This window comes from Genypterus blacodes, unplaced genomic scaffold, assembly GCF_046128005.1.
Source record: "Genypterus blacodes isolate CSIRO-AG114 ecotype Tasmania unplaced genomic scaffold, CSIRO-AGI_Gbla_v1 ptg000008l_1, whole genome shotgun sequence".
NCBI classification, from domain to species: Eukaryota; Metazoa; Chordata; class Actinopteri; order Ophidiiformes; family Ophidiidae; genus Genypterus; species Genypterus blacodes.
The window spans coordinates 3,153,511-3,168,061 of NW_027466822.1; the positions used below are offsets into that span (position 1 = coordinate 3,153,511).

Here is a 14,551-nt window from a genome sequence, read left to right on the forward strand (position 1 = left end):
ACATCAGGGATGGCTGGGTGAGGGCAGCAGAGGATACACAGGACAAAACCAGCATAAATCGCACCGACGCCCTGACTCTGACACCGGAGACCTCAGCCTGTCACATATCCTTCCTTACTGCTGCCTTTATTTAGGCACACAAAGCTCTGGATACTCACCGTAAGTAACCCCCACCATAACACGTATCTATCCACCACGATCCGCTTTTCTTTGGAATAAATACTGCGGCACTATTTTGTGGCAGACTGCTGCTTTTTTACGAGCATCAGCGGGCATAAATACTGACTAATGATGCATGAGTCTGCAGAGAAAGGAGATCGGAAGGGTGTGACAGAGAAAACGACCTCTTTTCACAGATATAAAAGCTTGCATCCATGCCAAGAGATGGTTGTCTGTGCGTGTCTCTCGTTAAACGCCGTTATTCTTCGTGCGTGTGCTCGTTTCGGCAGTAGAAGCTGAGCCGCAGGGCCTGACACAGACTCCCAGCCTGGATCTGCGGGCTCGCCGGGGAGGAGCAGCCGGCTGTGGCCTCTCCAGTGGTAATATCAGTTCTGCAGCTGGAAGGTCGGGCGTGCTGAGCAAAGGCGTGGCATTCATATAAGCGTTACGCCGTTATGGGTATGTTCCTCTGCCACTGAGTCACTGGCTTTGACGTTTCATCACCTCCGCCAAAGATGCTTTTCTTTCTCTTTTGTGTTTGATTCTTCAAAAAAAACCAACAAGATTATTGGAAAAGGTCTGAACACATTTTCAATAAACTTGGTATATATGACTTGATATCGATATACTACAACTACTACCCTGATGCATCCCACATGGTGTCAAGCCTTAACAAGCAACAATATCGGACATGTCATCATTATGGATCTTAGATTCAAATGATGCATTACACGTGATCAAACTTAACGTGATAGTTCTGTTTGAAATATTGCAACTATCTAATTATTTAGTGTCACTTAGAAGGCTTAGCAATGTTTTTGTCCTTACAATTTTAATTTGTTTTATTATTTAAAATAATGTCAATTTAAAATCAAAAGATAAGTCTCAGTTTCATTAAATATGGAGATACAGAATGGTGGATGCTAACTACATTTGAACTTATTCCACACACAAAAAAAGAAGCATTTTGATGCTTTCACTGAGTATTCCATAGGCCTTCAAGCTGTCAACAGTACCTCCATACCTTTGATGAAGATGAGGTGCAGGGTGGGAGACCTCCTCTTAAAGTTCAATTCCGTTGAGGCAGAATTGAGGCATTTAATAATGTTGTTACAGATCTCAGGTAAATTGTACCCCAGGTATTGCAAAACCTAATTCATAATACACAAATATGTAATAGTGTTTTCAGGTGTATGGGTTCTCATTTCTTAATTATTCGTATCTCTTTCTTATTATATCATAACTCTGCCTGTCGACAAGTTGCAGGGAGCAAACAATATTCATTGCAATAGCATTGTTTTTCATCAATTTGCTACCATGCTTAGTTTCAAGCAAAGCAAGCAAACCCCTGTTTCTCTCTGCTCTGTGTTAAGTCAATGTGGTAAGTCTTTTCACAGCAGAGTGCACATGCACACACACGGCCCTTCTAACCTGCTGACTTCTTAAAGGAGTGCAGCTGCAGGAGAGTGTGCAACACATATTTGGTTTTTTTTTTTTTATTGAAGCAAACATTTGACATGACAGTTATAGGACATTTTAGAGACCGTTTTTTATACGGAGAGAGGGGGGAAAGGAGAGAGAGATAGAGAGAAGGAAAGAAGGTTGTATTATTATTATTGTTGCTTTTTTCGAAGACCCTGAGGTAAAATAGGCAATATGAGGTACAACTAGATTGAACTTGAAATAGCAGGAAGCAATGGCCGCTGGAGGTTGTGAGAACATGGCAAAGCACATGTTCACAGCACAAATCCTGAAGGTTGCAAAATGACAGTAACTTTGTGAAGTGTAGCTTTTAAAGTAACTATCATTTGACCTATATGTACTTAAAAGATATGCATTACAAAAGTCTGCTGCTCGAACAAAAATAGTAAATTCATGGCATTGCATGTCTTAATCTTCTGGATATCAACTCTAACAACATGATAACTGACAACATCATATGTAGGTGCAATGTTCTGAACACAACTGCAAAGAAACTTTTTGAACCCCTTGAAAAGATCAAGATCTTGATGTTTCTTGGACTTAAATGGAAGTTTTTCCTTCTTTCATCTGGCATGTTTGATGGCAACTTGTGCGTTCTTATGGATTCATGAGGTACCCTTAAATGACTTGCGTACAAAGTTCTACCATACATGCCACTGGACACTTTCCTTTTAAGTATCCTTTGCAGTGTTACCGCAGTGGCAGAACTAGTCTTTTAACCTTTAGCGAGCTACTCAGAAAAGGGTTGTGAGCTACCGGTAGCTGGCGAGCTACCTGTTGGAGACCCCTGCATTAGAGTGTTCTCTAATGTGATACTGCATGTTTCTAAAAAACTACAGGACAAAAACAACCTGATTTAGAAGGACTATTGGTTCCCATCATACAGTGGGTATTTTAAAGTTGATTAACATAAATCATAAATAGGTCAGGTCAGGTCAGTGGGAGGGAGCAATCAACCAATGTTATTAGCTTCTTTTTTCTTTCTTTGATCACTTTAGTGTTCTCAGGTAGTGTTGAAGAACTGACATTCCCCCCCCCCCATAAAAGCATGTATGTTCCTATTTCTTGATTTGGTCCCGGAATAAGTGGAGATATTCCCCAGCATAGTGGTGTAGCGTGCAAATCACTTCCAGTTTGTGCTCCAGACGATTATCTGAGTCAAAGTGAAGGTACTGGTCCTGTACCAGGACCTGTGATTTTTATCAGAAATGTAGCATTGTTCATGTGAGTTCATGCTGCTGAATGCATCCAGCTAATATTTTTTTCCATAGTTTTCTTTCACTTATTCACTTCTTCACACTCCTTTGTATTTGAAACCAAACCGCACCTGTTAGCTAGCAAACTCATTATGTCAAGGACCCCACTGAATGCTGACAAAGTGCATCTCTTGTAAAGAAATTTCGGTGATGGAGAGAGAAAGAAATACTTCATTGATCCCTCGAGGGAAATTGTTATGTTACAGCAGCACGTTCACCAGAGAAGCTAACAATAAATGTAGCACTAAACTAAGCAGGATGGTCTGAAGCTGCTGAGGCCAGATGGGGTGGCAGGATGTTTTCGACAGCAACAGTATCAATTCCTGGATCAGACTCAGGTTAAGATGGCTTGCACAGAACTGAAGGGGCTAATACCGTCAGAGCCTGCAGCCTTGTCTTGTTTGTCTGATTGCCGTCTACATACCACCGGACGCTAATGCTAAGTTAGCTCTTGCTATCTGCTAACCGCTGTAAACAAACAACAGAATGTGCATACGGAGGGCGTCTTCATGGGGACTTCAACCATGCTGATCTGAAGAGTGTGCTGCCGAGGTTCGACCAACACGTCAAATGTGAAACCAGGGGGAATGAATGAGGCGATATTTCTTCGTCTCGCTGCAGGAGAATGAGCGTCCATGCACAGATTTCTGCAGTTGTTGCAAAATATCAATATTGAGTCAAGGCTATGTTGGTGACACTAGCATATTTGAAGAAAATGTGAGCGGCCAAATTACTCAATTAGGTCCCAGTGAACACAGTTTATGAGATTAAAGTTTGTGTAGAGCTTTGCCTTTGGCAAAATTGAAACCATTGGTGTCTGTGACTACATCTGTGAGTTTTCACTGGTAGTCCCCAAACCATGCACATGGACACACACACACCCTACCCTCCAGTCCAAATGATAGCCTTTGCTAACCACTTGCTAACCACATGGACCTAATTGCAGCATGTACCTACATTTTTGAAAGTGCAGTATGTATTTTTGAATGCGCTTGTCTATTTGTGTAATATATTCAGCTCTTTAATCTGGTGTGTGTGTGTGTTGGATAACTATCTACCCAGAGAAAGAGAGGGTGTGACGACAAGGCAGCTACTGTGGAATAGGATACTTTGCTCTGGGCAAACCTCTAGAATTATCTGCATGCAGATCTTGAGGGAAGGACTGAAGACAGGGAAGACAAGTAATCAAGTCAATAGGGCTAAACTAATACATAGAGATGGGAGCTGAAAGCAAGTTAAATAGTATGAGTGGAGGAAATACATATCAGGAGCAAGACAAAAAAAACTGAAAAGAAACAGAATAAAAGAGAAAAGAAGTACACATTGTGTACTGTGCATAAAGACTATTCATCAAGTCAAGTTATTTGTGAGTAAACCATGTCTATGTGTTGATGCAGGAATGTAATCTAACAATAGATTTCAGGAGACAGATTCAAGAAAATATGTGTCTTGAGATTGGAAGTGAAGGAGGCTGGTTCAATCACAGAGGGACCTTTCATCTTTTTCACCTTATCTTTGAATATAGTACCAGCGAAAACTCCAATCTACTGTTACTGCAGAGATGGGACAGTTCAACTTGACATCAAACACTTAAGTGTAGTGCAGACTGCTGTTATTAGATGGAGCAGAGATATCACATTTTGCTGATATTTGTAGAACATCAAACACCTCTTTTTTAATAACCTCCTCGCTGTCTCTCTCTCCCATCTCTGTCTTTTCCCTCTCCTCTCCTCCCTTCTTCCTCAGATGGATCAGTTGTCAGATGAGGAAATGGAGGTTAGGGGGGAAGAAGAGGAGGAGGATGACAGCGATAAGGAGGACCATGACCTGGATAAGATGTTTGGAGCCTGGCTGGGAGAGCTGGACAAACTCACACAGGTAAGCTGATGTGGAGGATGTCCTGAGACACAAACATCAACTATGAAAGAACTATCAAATGTACTGTATACACATGTTCATGCTCTTTCTCTCTGCTGCTGAAGAGTCTGGATGATGGCCACTCTGAAAGTCCCCCTCAGCAGCGGGCTCCCCTCAGAGAGGATAACAATCTTGCCAACTTCTCCTACAGATTCTCCATCTACAACATCAATGGTGGAACAAACACACTAATTTTGCCAACATAGTTAAAACAGTTTTAACATAACTTTTCTTTCCTTGCCCCTCTGCTGATGCGTTCTTGTCCTATGTATATGTGACATGCTGGTATGTGTCTGTCTCACTGTCTGTAGAGGCCTTGAATCAAGGGGAGAATGTGGATCTTGATGCTCTCATGGCTGATCTCTGCTCCATTGAGCAGGAACTCAGCACAATTAACACCAAACCCAACAGCATGGCCTGCTTGGGGCTAGCTGAAACCAAGGTACATACACATGCACTTAACTCAAGTAAAAGTATTATTATTTCATATCAAAGCGCAGTCTGGTCTCAAAGTAAGTCTTGGCATCTGCCATGCTTAAAGAATGGTCTAATCCTGGCTGTATTGTGGAGATGAAAATAGCAACCTTATTAAATATGTTAATATGATTAAAGTCAGGTCAGGTCTGTTGTGGATCAGTTGTAGAGGATAGACATCAAAGTTTACTAAAATATTTTCGGTCTCTGCCCCTTTCAGCTGAGAGTAGCATTTCAGATTCATCAACATTCAGGAGCAGAAATTTCTTTGTCATCCAGCCCCTAATGGCGTGAAGGCACGACACCAGGTTGGACATCTCAGAATGATCATTTGCTAGCTAAGACAACTAACAAACACAGCAAAAGATTTTAGGGCGGAGAGACTTGGAGAGGTCGGGTTGAAAAGTCCTTGCGACTCCACAGGACCATAACAAACCCACCAGTGAATGGGGATGGGCTAACTGAGCTAAGCCTGGCAGCTACATCCTGTCTGCCGCACAGGCTGGTCCTGGAGATTCTACTGCAGCTATGGCTGACTAATGTCGCTACACTGTCTCTCCTCAAGCAGGTGGACTCTCTTGCTCAAGAAGCTTAGAACATTTAATTATATGGGATTAATGCCCAATTATGGGAACAAACTCATATACAAATATAATATTCATGTGTCCACATGCTTTTAGCCACATGGTGTATAATAGAAAAAACTATTGCAATTTTTTGGAACAGTATAAAAAACTACATAAAATGGATTTACTCATTCGCCCAGACCAAAACGGGTAAATTATCTATTTATCTGTCTATCCAGAAGCCTCTGGCAAGGCACAGGAGCAGGCAGCAGTCTGCTGGTGAGGGCAGCAGTTCTGCAAGTAGTAGCAGCAGCAGCAGCAGCAGCAGCACTCTTGTGTCAGCCGGTACCATCACAGCGGCAACTGGACATCGAGTGAGACCAGCGCTTGGTTCTAAGTTCAGCCTGGACGACATCACAGCACAGCTAGGGAAGGTGTGTACATACATATATACTGTATATAAACATCGAACAAAAACTTCGTGAATTTGTGTTTGGTAGATTGTTTCTCTGTTGTAACAATGCTTCTTGGCAATACATTTTATACCGTTGGAAAGCCTGTTTATTTCCCTTTTAAATGGTTCTCCATTTGTAAGGAACATGCTTTTGTGGGATGAGCAGCACAGCTGAGTATGTGGGTAGCGCTCATGTAAAATTTGCCAAATCTTCTCTGCCAATGCCGAACAGCTTATTCTGCTGTAGCTATTGACTCTTGTTTGGTGTTATTTGGTGGATTGGATGATTGAAGTCAGTAAGAAGGAAGAAACAAGACATAATTTATTGGCAATTTTACAATTTATTCATTTAACAAACAGTCAGGAGCCTCAGTAGCATGTGGAAGAACCATACACAGCCATAACAGCCTGGCACCTCCTCCTCATGCTGGTCACCAGCCTGGTCAAACACTGCTGTGGGATGGCATTCCACTCCTCAACCAGGATTTGTCGCAAGTCAGCCAACATGGTTGTGTTGGTCACGCTAGCACGAACAGCTTGATCCCACAAGTGTTCAATTGGGTTGAGGTCAGGACTGTTGGCAGGCCACTACATTCTCTCTACTCCCAAATTCTGGAGGTAGTCTCTGATAAACCCCGCTCTGTGGGGGGCGAGCATTGTCATCTTGGAGGATGGAGTTCGGTCCCAGACTGTGGAGATATGGGATTGCCACTGGTTGCAGAATATTATCTCGATATCTCTCTGCATTGAGATTGCCTCCAATGATGACAAGCCTTGTTTTTCCAGTGATGGAGATGCCGCCCCACACCATCACACTGCCCCCACCAAAAGGTGTTACTCTATAGGTGCAGCAATCAGCATAGCGTTCTCCCCGTCTTCTCCACACTTTGACCCTACGATCAAACTTCCGTAGGCAGAATCTGGACTCATCGTTGAACATAACGTTCCTCGACAAGTTCAGGTTCCAGTGCAGGTGTTTCCAACACCAGTGCAAACGGGCCTGACGGTGAAGGGCAGTCATGGCAGGCCTCCGGAGATTGGAGGCGTGCAGTCTTTTCCGGATTGTCTGGGCCGTGTGCCATATCGTCCTGCAAACCTTAACTGCAAATCTTGAGAAGAAAGCCTATGGTTCCTAAGTGCTGAAAGGGTGAGGAACCGGTTTTCTTGGGGTGTAGTCTTCTTGGGACCACTTTGCGGTCTGTCTCTGACATCCCCCGTTTCATGGAACTTGGCCTTCAGTTTGGAGATGGTACTAGGGCTCACTCCAAATGATGCCGCAACTTGCTTTTGTGGAACATGAGCTTGAAGTTACCCTATCGCACGGGCCTTATCGAGATCAGACAAACGCGGCATGCTGATTCTTGGAGCAGACACCAGTTGACCACTGTAGCAGGGCCCATGCTCACAGGTGCCAATCAGGGGTGCTGTCCTCACCGGTGAAAGTGCACCGGGTGTACTGTGTGCCTCGCCAGCGGTGAGTGCGCCGGCAGTTCACCCGTGAGGTCATCGGTGAGTGCATTGGTGAGTGCGCCGATGAGTGCGCCGGCACACTACCCGCGCACCTGCCGGCAAACGGCAAGTGCGGGATAGTGATGGAAGGTCAAGTGGCTGGTGGGGGGGCCAGCGATTTTCCTGGCCCCTCCCTGGTGGCGCCACTGGGCAGAGAAGATTTGACAAATTTTTCATGAGCGCTACCCACATACTCAGCTGTGCTGCTCATCCCACAAATGCATGTTCCTCACTAATGGGGAACCATTTAAAAGGGAAATAAACAGGCTTTCCAACGGTATACAATGTATGGCCAAGAAACATTGTTACAACAGAGAAATAATCTACCAAACACAAATTTCCGAACTTTTTGATCGATGTTTATATATATCATTCACATTAACCAAAAGTATCTGAAATACGTTTTGCTAGTTCTTTGTTGTGTTTGAACCGAGACCTAATTTTCAGTTTTCCCTATCCTCCTGTGTCCCAGGCATCTCTCAGTGTGGAGAAAGCCGCGTGTCAGAGCTCATCTCTCTCTCTAGGCTCTGCCTCCTCCTCTTCCACCTGTACGTCAGCCGCAATCCAACGACCAGGATCGTCTCACCGCCATCACCGGCGTACAGGATCAGTAGGTGCCGTTAGAGAACACGAGGTAAGCATATGAAGAGGTCCAAGAACCCTGACATGATCAGCACACCATGGCATGTTGACATGGGGCCATTTTGAAGGTAGTTTTGTTTCACATGAACAGAAGATTTTCTATCTTGTTCTCACTGTGAAACAAACTCAGTTGGTCACGCTGAATTGGCCAACAGTTAGATTTGCAGAAGCCTCAATTTATGAATGTTGAGTCCAGGCAGGCAGTGGCTTAGTGGTTAGAGCTTCTGCTTGGCAACCGGAGGGTTGCCGGTTTGAGCCCCTGCCGAGGCGCCCCTGAGCAAGGCACCGAATCCTCAATTGCTCCCCCCTCTGCGAAGGGTGGTCATGTAATGTAAGTCGCTTTGGATAAAAGCATCTGCCAAATGATCGTAATGTAATGTACTGTAATGTGTCCAATGTTGACCTAACATGTAAATTTGTGAATAATGTGTACTTTCGACAACTGTTCTATTATTCAAGTAAAAGGTAATGAATACACTAAAAAGCTTAACTAAACTTTCCCCGGAATTTACAACATAAAAGGAAGCTGAACAAAGCTGAAAGTAAATTCAGTTTTAAAAGTCATTGCAGAACTTCAAATATTATCAAACCTAAAGGATTTGGAGCAGAGTGACTCTGCATCGTGTCAATCTAAAGTTGGTGACAATTGACAACTTTACATTTTAGCTTTACAATATTGGTAACAAAATTAAAGGAACAATTACTGGTTTCAAAAGTAAATATATATACTGTTTTTATTTATTTTATTTTGTCTGTGCTATATGCAGCACTGCTCCTCAATTCTTGGCCACTGGACAGCTAGCAGTGGAGACCAAAAAAATTCAAGTTAATGCCTGTGATCTGAAAAAAAACACAATGCTACCATGTGTTTGATTGTGCAACATCACCTTAGAACAGGGGTCGCCAACACGTAGCTCGGGAGCTACCAGTCGCTTGCAAAGCCTTTCCGAGTCGCTCGCCGAAAGGTTCAAAGAATACGTACATTTGACAACACATCGTCACTTGGTATAGCTTTTTAAATTTCTATCCAATCAAATTCAAATCCCGCCTCCTTTGTCACAAAACGATTATAACACACACACCGAGACGCGATACCTGCGTCTCTCTTCTTAAAGGAGCCATGCGCTCTAAAAACGTTACTTAATGACATCTCCCAAGATCGCGTGATGACAAAATATATATGAATTAATATTAAAATCTGACAGCTTTTTGTCTGTATTGCCAAATATAGCATATGCATTTCAGATGTTTATTTTACAATATGAAAATTATGTACACCAAGAGAATAATCTGTGAGCACGCGAACTGGAGCCGAGCCGCACATCAGCCGGCAAAATGCCGCATCCGGCTTGAGAGCCGCAGGTTCGCCACCCCTGCTCAAGTTGTATGTGGCCTTCGCTGCTTTCTTCTCCTCCAACCCAAATCGCTCTGGGGCTAGAGAGACGATAATAGCAGACATTGCTTGAAGACGTCTGTCAGCTTCTGCCGTAGTTGCTGCTTCCATGATTGAATCCGCACCGTTGTCGAACTGGAGCTACTCCTCCTTCTTGCAGGCTTTGGGCCACTTGACCTGGCGATTTTCTGACCTTCTGCGTGGGGCTGGCGCTTGTGCCACCTGGAGGTCCCTCGTGCATCTCACAGGTCCTGTGCACTGACACTTGCACCGTCTGCACAGATTTTGTCTGAGTCAGGAATTAGAATTTTTTTTTTTTCAGGCTGAAAATTTATATGTTCCAGTTTTTCCACATTTGTGAAGAAAAAACATCAGTGAAATTGCTGTGGGCTATGCCAATAAATGCAGTTCCATTGACCGAACGCACTGGTGTAAGTTTTTGGAATTTGCGGCATTAGCAACCATTCTCGTTTTGGTTTATTGTATCGCCTCCTCGTAGTTTCTTTTTATTTTGTGACCAGATCCTATCCTCATTTACCTACCCTCTAAATTTCAGATGACCTTGTTGCACACACCTCTTGGGCTGCAGAGTCAGTGTCTGGCAGAAGAAAATAATAAAACCCGAGCAAAAGCAATAAGGTTTCAGCACTTCCTGCTTGGACCCCTAATAAAACTAATCGCATCCTTTTTGATTAGATTAGATTAGATAGATTAGATTCAACTTTATTGTCAATGAGCAAGTACAGGTACAAGCCAATGAAATGCAGTTAGCATCTAACCAGAAGTGCAAAAGTGTACTTTTATATATACAGAATACAGAATATATACAGAATAAACTATATACATTATATATACTATATGTACTAACTATTAAAAAATTAATAAATATGTAAATAAATAGTGCAAGGAGTCTTAGTGCAAAACGGAAGTGAAAAGGAAATGATCAGTGCAAACAGAAAGTTGTGCAAATTGCAGTGGAGTGCAAGATGATGCTAGAGGGAGGATGGAGTTGAGTGGGGGAATGGAGTAGAGTTCAGCAGGGAACCGCCTTGTAGAAGAAACTCTTCCTGAGCCTGGTGGTGCGAGAGCGGAGGCTTCTGTAACGCCTGCCGGATGGGAGGAGGGTGAAAAGTTTATTGTTGGGGTGGGATGCGTCTTTTATAATGTTCCTGGTTTTGCCCAGACAGCGTCGACGGTAGATCTGTTCGATGCTGTCCAGCTGTGTACCGGTGATCCTTTGGGCGGTTTTCACCACCCGCTGGAGAGCTTTCCAGTCTGATGCGGAGCAGTTGCCATACCATACTGTGATACAGTTTGTGAGAATGCTCTCTATGGTACAGCGGTAGGAGTTCACCAGGATCCTGGGACAAAGGTGAGCTTTCTTAAGGCTCCGAAGAAAGTAGAGGCGCTGTTGCGCCTTTTTAACCAGGGTGGAGGAGTTTATGGACCAGGTGAGATCATCACCTTGGATGCCAAGGAACTAGAAGCTGGGCACACGCTCCACTGCAGCTCCGTTGATGGAGATGGGGGTGTGTGCATGGCTCCCAGCCCGCCTGAAGTCCACGATGATCTCCTTGGTTTTCTTGGTGTTGAGTGCCAGGTTGTTGTCAGCACACCACGTGGCCAGGTGCCGTACTTCTTCCCTGTAGGCCATCTCATCGTCGCCTCTGATCAGGCCTATCACCGTGGTGTCATCTGCGATCTTAATTATGGAATTGGAACCATAGATTGGAGCGCAGTCATGGGTGAATAGGGAGTAAAGGAGAGGGCTCAGCACGCAACCTTGTGGCACGCCGGTGTTCAGGGTTATAGTAGAGGAGGAGAGGTTGTCTATCTTAACAGACTGGGGTCTGTTGGATAGAAAGTCCAGAGTCCAATTGCAGAGGGATGAGTTGATACCAAGCTGGCTGAGCTTGGATATCAACTTGGAGGGGATCACAGTGTTGAATGCTGAGCTGAAGTCAATGAACAGTTTTCTGGCATCACAGTTTGGGGTGTCCAAGTGTGTCAGTGTGGAGTGAAGTGCCATGGAAATGGCGTCCTCAGTTGACCTATTGTGGCGGTAGGCAAACTGGTGAGGGTCCAAAGTAGCAGGCAGGCAGGTTTTTGAGTGTGAGAGGACCAGCCTCTCAAAGCACTTGGCGATGATAGGGGTGAGGGCAACAGGACGGAATTCGTTCAGGGCCGTAGAGGTGGAGTGCTTCGGCACTGGCACGATGGTGGCAGTCTTGAAGGTAGTGGGAACAACTGCTCAGGCCAGGGACAGGTTGAAAATGTCCGCAAAGACTGCAGGCCAGCTGCTCTGCACACACTTTGAGCACGTACCCAGGTGTTCCATCGGGGCCAGCTGCCTTCCGGGCGTTCACCTTGCTCAGGATGGAACAGACCTCTGAGGTGGAGAGTGTGAGAGGCAGATCGTTGAGAGGTAGATCTGCCTTGGACATCACCTCACTGTTTTCCCGGTCAAAGCGAGCGTAGAAGTGGTTGAGCTCGTCAGGGAGGGAGGTGGAGCTGGTAGGGGGCACAGTCTTCTTCTTTAAAATGTGGTTGAATTTGTTTTCAGTTTTTTAATGATAAAGTGTAAAATGTTAAGTTGGATATTTGATGACAATAGCCTTGTTAAATATAAAAGGTGTTCTATATCTGGTATCACTACTTTAGTCAGCTGTAGATTTATGTTATCGGTTCTTTGTTTGTGTATTTCCTTTTAGGTACAGTCAGTTGTCCACTCCTCATGCTCGTCAGTCACCTCGGCATCTGGTGTCACTATGAACTCTGCATCCTCAATGGATTCATTAGATAGTGTTCTACGCACCACTGAATCGGACAATCTGCAATATTTGGCCACACCCTCACCTGAAGGAGCCAATAAAGGACACAACAGCACAGAGGTACATTTCCAAATGAACATATGAATTGATGGATGTATTAACTCATTGTCATGTTTCAGTGAGACTATCAAGAGGACCATCATAACAGCAGTTAGCGTATTTTGATATTATTGTTTTTATATTTATACAATACTGTATTTATACAGTATATTATATATTCAATATGTAACTCAGTATTGTTGATCATTGTTTGTTTTTCAGTTTTCTTCTCAATAGTCAATAAGACATGCAGTATACCTCTAACCATCTTCTTAGCCATTTGCAGAAGAAGACCTGTTTCTTACAGTTTTTTGCATGAAGCTTTATTGTTTTAAATGGAATCAATTTTGTTCAGTGTGAGTAACCACACTTAGTCACATTTATCCAGTAAAGCAGTGGTGCCTAAAACTTTTTCTTTCGCGCCCCCCTTTCATAGATCAGAAGTTTTCTGCGGGACGGCTGATCGGTGTAAGGGGGGGATTACATTACATTACGATCATGTAGCAGACGCTTTTATCCAAAGCGACTTACATTACATTACCACCCTACGCAGAGGGGGGAGCAACTGGGGGTTCGGTGCCTTGCTCAGGGGCACCTCGGCAGGGACTCGAACCAGCAACCCTCCGGTTCTTAGGCGGAAGCTCTAGCCACTAAGCCACTGCCTCCCCGATGAGGGGGGATGACGATATATAACAATACGGGACGGCTGATCAGTCTGAGGGGGGGGGGGGTCTGGACGCTAATTTTCCTGCAGCAAGATGAAGAAGTATCGCCTCAATCATTTACCTGAGGCGGTACTTATTCATATCGCTCCTCTTCCCGTCCCGTGCCGCGCCCCGCCTGGAGTAGCACTGCAAACAAAAGCTGGTACTCTATTTTCATAGGCATTTTTATACCTTAGCATACTCCTTAGCAGAGTTAATCCACACACAGACACACACACGCAAGATGAAGAGCTCAGGAGAGAGCTGAGTGGTTTTAAAATACAATATATCAATGTCTGTCAGTATCTCTCTGTCTCTTCATAATTAATTTCAGAGATACTACATTTAGAAATTTCATAGCATAAATTAGAGCATGTGCCACCTCAAACTGTGTTTTCACACATCAGACTCAGGTTTGTTCATTGCTTCACTTTGTTTGGGCTATGGTACTTCCAAAATACTTAATTTATTGGGTTTGTGTAATTTGTGTACTGTTATCTCCACCTTAACAAATCAAAGGGATGCTGTGAAAAGTTCAGATGATCTTGCTGAAGATGTTGTTACCATGTGGTTGGTTGTATGTAGTAAAAATGACTTCTATTCTCCTGCTGAGCCATTTAAAGGCAGCACATCTTGTGAAGCACGTGGTTTCCCACGTATGCTCAAGTCAGCTTCTGCTGCAATCATTTTTGTTTGGTACATACATGGACCACATAATGACTATCACAGAGAACATATGACCATTCCATGTTCCATGCTGAATGTTAATCAGTCATCTTGAGCAAAGGTATCTTTTTCCCATTTTGATGTTGTCACTCCTGCCCTCGAAATTTCAGACCAATGACCAGAGTGAGTGCACGCACATGGCTATTGTTTGTATATTTGGGGTTGCTTGTATTCTGTTTTCCTGTTGGAAACTATGCTGAACCAAGCAACAACATAATGTAGAATTGTACAGTGTGTTTCCTGATTCAGATCAAAGCAAACAGCAGGTCTGAAAAATCAGGTATTCAGATATAGTAGCAGTATCCACATCACTCTGCATCTCTTACTCTTATCAATTACAGTGACTAAAAAAGACTGAATTCCAGCTTCACAAACATCCCTCAATAAATCAATGGTTGA

The 14,551-nt window shown here is 43.8% G+C and overlaps 1 protein-coding gene across 1 annotated transcript in view; it reads left to right on the forward strand.

Annotated features, from left to right (window-relative positions):
* raph1a (Ras association (RalGDS/AF-6) and pleckstrin homology domains 1a) overlaps window positions 1-14,551 on the forward strand; it is a 31,086-nt gene continuing 16,535 nt past the window's right edge. The window contains exons 1-7 of the mRNA XM_076154697.1: window positions 1-159; window positions 4,644-4,775; window positions 4,880-4,988; window positions 5,126-5,256; window positions 6,094-6,288; window positions 8,290-8,451; window positions 12,564-12,743. Of these exons, the coding sequence (XP_076010812.1) occupies window positions 4,644-4,775; window positions 4,880-4,988; window positions 5,126-5,256; window positions 6,094-6,288; window positions 8,290-8,451; window positions 12,564-12,743 (909 nt within the window). The 5' untranslated portion in view covers window positions 1-159. The remainder of the gene's footprint in view (window positions 160-4,643; window positions 4,776-4,879; window positions 4,989-5,125; window positions 5,257-6,093; window positions 6,289-8,289; window positions 8,452-12,563; window positions 12,744-14,551) is intronic.